The sequence below is a fragment of the Macaca thibetana genome, chromosome X, assembly GCF_024542745.1.
Source record: "Macaca thibetana thibetana isolate TM-01 chromosome X, ASM2454274v1, whole genome shotgun sequence".
Classification (NCBI taxonomy): domain Eukaryota; kingdom Metazoa; phylum Chordata; class Mammalia; order Primates; family Cercopithecidae; genus Macaca; species Macaca thibetana.
The window spans coordinates 16,728,715-16,737,679 of NC_065598.1; the positions used below are offsets into that span (position 1 = coordinate 16,728,715).

The 8,965-nt window shown below is 39.5% G+C and overlaps 1 protein-coding gene across 12 annotated transcripts in view; it reads left to right on the forward strand.

The window, feature by feature from the left end:
* REPS2 (RALBP1 associated Eps domain containing 2) overlaps positions 1–6,324 on the forward strand; it is a 200,542-nt gene extending 194,218 nt beyond the window's left edge. For all 12 annotated transcript variants that reach the window (XM_050777643.1, XM_050777646.1, XM_050777637.1 and 9 more), the window contains one exon: positions 464–6,324. In XM_050777643.1, coding sequence (XP_050633600.1) covers positions 464–532 — 69 coding nt within the window. In that variant the 3' untranslated portion in view covers positions 533–6,324. The remainder of the gene's footprint in view (positions 1–463) is intronic.
* The last annotated feature ends 2,641 nt before the right edge of the window (positions 6,325–8,965 follow it).

Here is an 8,965-nt window from a genome sequence, read left to right on the forward strand (position 1 = left end):
CACTAGCATACCTTTTTGGCCCTCAGACCTGACTGAGTATGGTGCTGAATTACAAGCCAGAGATTGCAACTAGAAATTTAAGTCCTGTTGGCTCACTGCTCAGTATTAGGAGTCTGTTTTTGCTTTCTGCTCTCTCCTAGTCTTTTAATTTTTAATGACACTCTCTACCAGCTACTGATCTTGTTAAAACAAGCTAAAACTAGGGCAGGGTGGTAGAGGGGAGTAGGTCAGTTTCATTTCATCGTCTTCAGAAAGGAGTTGAGAGATTACAAATTGTGAAGCCCCTTTTTTCTGGTCACCAGCATTAAATCTGGTACCTCCCAGTCTTCCTGTTCTTGAGTTATACAGCACTTGTATTTGTGGGTCCAGTTATAAGTTTCCTTTTAATATCTGATGAAGTAGGAATGAATTCAATAAATGACCCCTTTGCTTTTTTGTTTTTCTTCTGTTTTGTATAACTCAGGAGGTTCATCAAGAACGAATTGCATTGGAAAACCAATTGGAACAACTTCGTCCAGTCACTGTGTTGTGACCCCCCCATGGTTCAAGTGACAGTGGGTGACCTTGTCTGCCAAGATCTTTCTTTTGAATGTTTTGAACCCAACTACTTTTCATAGATGTTTGACCGTGTCAAAAGCTGTGAGCAGCAAAATATAATCCATATGACCTTTTCTCTTGCACTTCACTTGTATGTTTTACTGTGGTGGAAAAAATACTTCAACTGATTATCACACTTGAAATGGTAATTATCAGTGGAATTTGTCTCCTATTCTTAAGTACTTCTGCAAGGTATTAGATGCTGCTCCTTACCAAAAATCAGTCTTCTAGCAAATAAAAATAACTTAGAGCATTATTTATTTAAAGAATTTATGTTTTCTATAAAACCTTATAACCAAGTACCTTCAGGATGCTTGTAACCAAGTACTTTCAGGATGCTTTTTGTATGTGTATCACATACAGTAGGTTGGTTTCCTGAGTAATTGGGAATTCCAACTAGATAATCATTGGTGTGACCATAATAAAACAAAAATAAAAGCATCAGATTTAGACTGGCGCTGTGCCCTCTACCACTATATGCCAAAAAAATTGCTTCTCTAGTGCCATTTTGATATTCTATCTAGCTATAAATAATACATGACTATTGTTTTCTATTGAATGTCAAAGACTTACTGGGTCTTTACACCTCTGTAAAGTGGAGGTTTTGGCAATGAGCTATTTAACTTGGCCAAGCTAGGCTGTCAACCCAGACAACTCAGTCCTTTCATGTAAATTTTTGGGCAAGAGAAGTCTGCTTTGACTGCCTTGCCTGACCAAATTAAATAAATAGTTACCAGATCTCTACTTTTATCCTGCATGGGATAATATATCTGTAAATGCATGAGTTTGGAAACCACCCATCAAATATGAAAGGCTGATGAGACTGTTAGGATTGATAAACATTTTGTTGTTTGAACCCAGGTATCCAAACTGGGGAAGAAGGGGAAATGGTTGTTACCAACAATCTCTAGTAGTTATTTTATTCTTTATTTTAACCTGGATTGCAAATGTATTGGGTATGAAGAGATAATGAAAGAAAGTGGTCCTCATGCTGGATGTGTGACTGTTTTGTTCTCTGTAAAGTGTATTCTTGGGAAGTGATTGGTTTATATCAGATTCAGAGGAGCCCAGTTAACTCCAGTGTAGGTGACATAAAACAGGAAGCTCAAATTGCAGAAGCAAGTATCCTACAGAAATTTAAGTAGCTGCTGCTTCTCCTGAAAGCCCAGGTTGAAAATGGGACTACAGGGGCACAGGGCTACTGACCCTCACAGGGCATGCCAGCATTAACACCACTTTGAGAGACTAATGGCAAGAAATGCTGTCTCCTGTGCATTTTACTAATTTCCCCATTCTTAGGGTAGCGGGGAGGGGGGGGTCTTTTTGAAGCAGTTTTGGATAGGTGTGCAATATGTGGGATTCAGCCTTTGATTTCAATAGAGCTGAGAGCTTTTAGAACAAGTAGGCATTTATTTAATGTTTCCTTAGTCCATTGGCAAGCTTTATCAATAGCTTAATGGCAGAGGATAAAGGCTCAAACAGATGATGTTTTTCCACAGAAAAACAAATTGTTGAATCTATTCCATGCATATTTAAGGATTTTGAATGGATTTTGAAAATCAGGAAACTTGAACTATTTCTCTATTCCCTTTTTTTCTTCCCCATTTGCTGCCTTTTTTGTTTTTGTGGGGGAAGGATGGGGAGTAAGTTTAAACTCTTCCGAAGATTATGAATGGATCAGCGTAAATTTTTAGGCAACTGCTTTTTCCATGTTCTGAGATCTAGGGGCTACAACAGATTTTATCAACAGTGTTCTTTTATTATTTTATTTTATTTTATTTTTTTTTTGAGATGGAGACTTGCTCTGTCGCCCAGGCTGGAGCAGAGTGGTGCAATCTCGGCTCACTGCAACCTCCGCCTCCCGGGTTCAAGCAATTCTTGTGCCTCAGCCTCCTGAGTAGCTGGGATTACAGGTGCCCACCACCACGCCTGGCTAATTTTTGTATTTTTAGTAGAGACGGGGTTTTGCCATGTTGGCCAGGCTGTTCTCGAACTCCTGACCTCAAGTGATCTGCCAGTCTTGGCCTCTCAAAGTGCTGGGATTACAGGTGTGAGCCACCCGCCCGGCTATCAGCACTGTTTTTATTGCAGACATTTCACAGCATGTTTGGCTTTTGGTAAATTCAATCCAGGAAAGACTAGCATGTGTACTTTATCTCATAAGCTTCCAGTACATATGCTCTCAGTTGGGATAGCACTTCATTTCTATTAGGCAGACGTATAAACTAAGGAATGTTAGTCTGCAGTATTCATTTTAAAAATATTGACATGCTTTTGCCCTTCCCTCCATGAAATCAGTGCCAGAGTGAGTCAAATTAGGAGGTTTGTTGGGGTTTTGTCTAGTTGGCTTGGTTTTCATTAAGGGAAAAAACTTGCATTGGACAATCAAATTCCTCCGAGTTTCATAATGTCATCATTATTTTAAGATAGGCAAGCACACACTAATAATATGTATGCCTACCTTCTTGGGTGGACTTAATTGTAACCACAGTTTATTAGTTGCTTAGAAGTGGATTTTTTAAAAAAACAGTTAAATGTGCATAACACACAAGTAATGACACACTACTTTTATTGTTACCTAAGTAGTGCTCATCCTCTGTGTGTTTTCTTAGGATGTGTACTTTAATTAAGGATTATAACACCTGATAAATATTTCTGTGAGCCTTTAATGTGATTTATAGGATGGCTGAGTTACTGAAATCACCATTATACCTCTTCTATAAAACGACTCCAAAATTAGACCTGCCTATTGGGGAGAATTCTATAGACAGAAGGTCAATGTTGCCCCCATCTATAGGGGTTGAATTACCTTGCTGTTAAGTGGTCTTCCCCCATTGGGATCCTACAGTCCCACAGATGAAAGCACAGTAGTAGCTGACAGCTGGTTTATTGGGTCCCTCGGCATCTCTCGTATGTGGCATATTGCTTTCGCCACTTTCCTATGAAGCAGACATCAAAGCAAAACTAAAAGGTAGATATCTGGAATGAATGTTTATGTTGTAATTGGGCAGATATTTACCTTAATTGGAAGGATCTAACTGCTTTGCAAATATTAAATAAGTGCTTGGGCATGATTGGGAGAGGAGGCAGCTTAGCTGGAAGCTGTGCCCATTTTACTGTCACTGGAGAATAGGATGTCAGAGCTGGGCAGGACTGGTACCCATCACTTGCAGTTTGCATGTGGTGAAACCAAAGTCCTAAGAAACAACAGTACCTGGCTCAAAAAATCCATAGAAAGAGGTAACTAGTGGCAGATTTGGGATGCCAACCTGATTTTATGGATTTTGAGTTAGATTCTCTACCCTCTACCAATACTAAAAATAGATTAGGAGGGTTTTTTTTTTTTCTGTTTATCATGTTGAATTTCATTGACTTGGTTAGTCTTTAAATTTGAAAACATGTTTTAGGGAGTTTAGTTCTAGAAATTTCTCTTGGATTGAAGTGACAAAATCTGAAAGAAAAGAATATGATTGAGCTATTTGTTTTCCTGAACACCTCACCTTTTATGATGCAATAAGTTACTCTGAGTTTCTTGGCAGAGTTTTTGACAGCTGTTGCTTTCAATGGATTCCATTCCTGTATTCCTTATGGGAGTTTGTTTTTAAAATAGACTACTGTGATTGAAATGAACTCAATATGTAGTTAAGTTACAGCTTTCTTCAGTGTATTTTTAGTTACTTGGGTCACAAATATTCAATTTCAGCATATTTTAGGGTGAGTAATCAAAAATGTGAATTTGCCTTTGATTTCTTACCACTGTCTGAGCTATCATAAAGCATTCTCTTTAGTTGTGATTTGATTCTATAGTCTGTTTCTAAATGACATTTGTCTGTTTCTTAAATGATCTCACAGCCATGGTAATAATAGATGTGTACTCAGAAGATCAATAAGGTAATATTGGAATTCACGTGTTTTTTGCAGTTAAGGCAGCCATTTGCCAATGTCTTCTTTTAAGCAGTAGTTGGAAAGATCTCAATGACAGTATAACACCTTAGAGCTAAAAACATTTGTTCAACACAAACTAGAATCACACCTTCTCACTAGATATCACCAAGGGAATGTGGTTTTAAAAAGAAAAAGAAAAGAATATCACATATCATAGCAACCAGATCTTCCCATATTATTGACAAGTAGGGATCATTAGGTTCTGGTTTGAACATTCTGAATGTGAACAAAATGTAGTAGTTAAGAGGTGTTTTCCCCCTCTATTTAAAGAGAACACTAGTAATTTTGGTTTTTCTTTCTAACTGCTTTACTGTTTCTAGTGTATTCTTTTAAAACTCTGATTTCAAAGGATCAGTTGAATTTATATTTTAGTTATGGGTGTTTTGTTACTTTTTTTTTGTATCATGACTCAGTATGGTTCAGTTTCCTAGTAAGAAGTGGGGATTTGTGTTTTTGGAGTCCTCAGCTCACATATTTCGCTCCTCCTTCAGCACAAGCTAAGGGAGATCCCACCCACACGGATAGATCAGTCATTGATGGCAATTTGAATGTGGGTATTACTCTGTGGTACCCTGCTTCGCTTGTTTGTAAGGAGAAATGCATCTGGTTATGCGAATTTCCCAAGAGCAGCAGACATGGAGGGCCAGACTTTAAAAGCAATGCAAGCAGATTCAAAGAGCTGTTGCCCTCCCCTAAAAGAGGCTTTTGGAGGCTGCGTTACATGCATACCCTAAAGCAGTCAGTCTGTTAGTATGAGCAAGACATCCGAAGTACACAGTTGCTTTTAGGCTTGTATAGTTATTTTCTATACATGCTAACACACATGATGATAAAGGAACCTTTTCTAGGAGGCATTGCAGGGTTTCAATACACAGGACATGTTCTAGTTATAGAAGCCTTGCTCTGCTGTCAACAATTGGGGAATGCTTATTTTTTCATGTTTTGTGAATACTCTGGTCTTGCTGTAAGCTAATGTCATTGGCTGTGGGAGATTAGAGAAGTGGGTTTATGACTCTGAAGACCAGAAGACACCAGACTTTAAAAGGGCTTAAATTGGAATTTGGGAACTACAGTAAAGGAACCTTCAGGTACCAATTCCATCCTGAAGCACTCTGTTGAACAACAGGGCTAGGTCCTAAAGCTCTTTCAGGGAACTCTTCCCTGGGGCTGGAACAGTTGATGCAGCAACCTCATTGTGTGGAGATTGGATCAACTGAGTTGTGTTATTTTTGTTTTAAGTCACCTTGTGCGAGAACCTCAACTGCACCTATCTTGGGAACCGGGTATACCCTTTTCTTTGGCACTGCCATCCTTTTTGTCTTTAGCACAAATAAGATGTTCAAGTGAGCCAGAAGCCAGAAGAGCCATTTTAGTCTTCATATCTGTTGGCTAAGAGAGATAATGAGCTGATGGTCTATTTTAACCTTGAAAGTAAAAATGTATATTTTTTCACTACAGGTACATTGAACAGTAAAAAGTGTAACAGCAAAGTATATATTTGATGCCTTCTGTCTTTTCATGATAATGTGCTAACAAGTCGTGTTAATATTTTACTCAGCCAGAGTCTTATTCATTTGCTAAGCATTTGGGAACATTATGTATATTGACCTTAAACATAGGTGTCCTATATTTGGATTGTGACTTGTAGACTCAAGCTAACCTTACTGCCTCTTTTTCACACTTGTTGAAAAGTCTGTGAAGAACATAAAGATCTCTAACTTTGGAAAATATACATGATGTGAAACTGGGGTGCTGTGTTAAAAATAAATGTATGATAACTAAGTGTGGGTTTTATGAAGTCTTGGTGTCAGTATATTGTGGTTTGCATTTGGTCTCATGCATTTAATGAAAGTAATGGGAAAAGGAGTTGGGAATCTTTCCAGTTAAGTCAAAGTCTGAGATTTGGTTATTTTTACCTCCTGGTGATCTGAGACAGGTTCTTAAATACCTGCACACAGTAAACACTTGGCAGTCATGGGATATCATGGCTGACTCACAGTGCATTTTAAAGATCTGCTAAATTGAAAACTTGGCTTAATGTGTGGCCAGGTTATTTGCTTTATCTTTTGTTCAAAATCAGTGTTCTTTTGTTCAAAAATATTCCCATCATGATGTCCTTAGCTGGAGTTGAGGTGATCGGGAAGGATCAGGAATAGTTGGCTTGAAATCTCAACCAAGTAATCTGGCACCCTAGTTATAGTTTCTTACTTTTAAAATTTGAATAATTTGGGGAGGCACCTCTCCTATTGGGTGAGGGGTTTTATTCCATATTGTGAATGCAGATGGTGGGCTACACATAGGATATTTCCAATCTACTAGTCCCAAAGGACAAACTAACTCTGGAAGAATCATCTATCATTTGGCCCATAAGCTAGGATGCTGGAGGTCACCAGGACCATTCCTAAGCATTGATGTGGATGACTGGGTCATTTACTTTAGAGATAAAAGGGATCTGAGATAATCTATGCAAGCAGTTCTCAAAGTGTGGTCCTCAGGCCAGCAATATCAGCATCATCAGGGACTTATTAGAAATGCAAATTCTTGCCACTCCTCCCCTGCACCAACTGAATCAGGAACTCTGGTAGTGGAACCCAGCAATCTGTGTGTTAATAAGCCCTCTAGGCGATGCTGATGTACACTAAAGCTTGAACTACTGACTAGCCAATCTGATTTTACAGTCAAAGAAACTGTGGTGCAGAAAGGCAAAACTGACTCATCCAGAGTCTCAGCTGATTCAGAACAAAGGCTAATTGTGTTTCCAGGGCATAGTTTTTGCTGTGCTACATTTTCTATCCATGAGTTTGTTCCTTCCCATGACCCTCCTTCCATCGATATTTATTTTGTGTGTTCCTCCTGTTTAACTGAGCACTACATTAGGGGCTGGAGATGAGACTAACAAGACACACCTCCTTCCCCCAAGGAGCCCACAGTCCAGTGGGACAGAGACCTACAAATGAATTGCAGTGCAGAGTGGGATAGGTGCTATGTTGTATAAGGGTAGGACAACTGCTGTAACAAAGAACCCTGGGAGTTCAATGAATCTCATTTACCTCACCATCCAGGGTGGATGCTTACAGTTGTCCTGTTTTCCTTGTGGTTGTTCAGGGACCCAGACTCCTTACATGTGTGGTGCCATTGTTCCCTAGGGCTGGGGAGTTTCCTCCCATTAGCCAATAGTTTGAGAAAAGAGAGATGGTGGAGAACATACAATTACCTTTCACAGAAGTAACACACATCACTTTTCTTCATTTCCTGGAATTCAGTCATCTGACAAAAGTTAACCACAAGGGAGACCAGGAAATTTAGTCTAGCTGCGAGCTCCAGAGGAAAAAGTTTTGGTGAACACAGTATGTACCAGAAGACACAAGACCAGGTTGCTCTGAAAACACATAGGAGGGATATTTAACTCAGATTATGAGGATTCAGGAAGGCTTCATGGAATAGTCTCAAAAGAGGGATAGGCATTTACTAGGAAGAAGAGGATATTCCAGGCAGAGAGAGCTGCATGTGCTAAGGTGGGATAGGATAAGAACATGATATATTCTGGAACTGCAAAGAAATTCTGCTGTGGATGGAATAGATGGTGTCATAATTTGTTTTCTATTGCTTAGAATACCCAAAACTGGATAATTATAAAGAAATGCAGTTTATTTCTTACAATTATAGAGGTTAAGAAGTCCAAGGTCGAGGGGTCATATCTGGTGAGGGCATTCTTGCTGGTGGGACTCTCTGTAGAGTCTCAAGGTGGTGGGTGATATCACATGGTGAGGGGGCTGAGTATGCTAGCTCAGGTCCCTCAGTTGCTGCTGCTTATAAAGCCACAGTCCCAATCCCATGATAACCCATTAATTCATGAATGGATTAATTCATTCATGAGGGCAGCCATCATGACCTAATTAACTCTCAAAGGCCCCACCTCTCAACACTGCCACTTTGGGGATTAAGTTTCACTGTGAGTTTTGCTGGGGACAAACATTCAAATTATAGCAGATGGATATGGAATATGGAGCAGAGAAGGACGCAAAGGTAGGGCACAAGGCCAAATGGGAAGGCCTTGCATGAGAAGGCATAAACCACCCTGAGATTACAGCTCTTTTCAAGATTTAAGAAGTGCATGAAGTTGCCTACTTCATGAGTATTCAAGGAATGATGTGTGTTCTCCCAAAATTTTCCTACTCCCTAGAAAGAAAATGCTTTACTGGAAGACTGTAAACTAATGTTTTAACATGGACCAAACCTGCTAGTTTAATTTGTTATGTATCTTCTGGCATGTGTTTGGGCAAAGGACCAAAGCCCAGAACACAAGTGACTAAACCCTGGTAAGCAGGAGTCCTAGTGAATGATGTGAGACTTTTTCCATCTTCAGCTCTTTTTGGGGGAGATGTCAGGGGCCCTGAGATAACTGAGAGGTGCAGGACTCCCT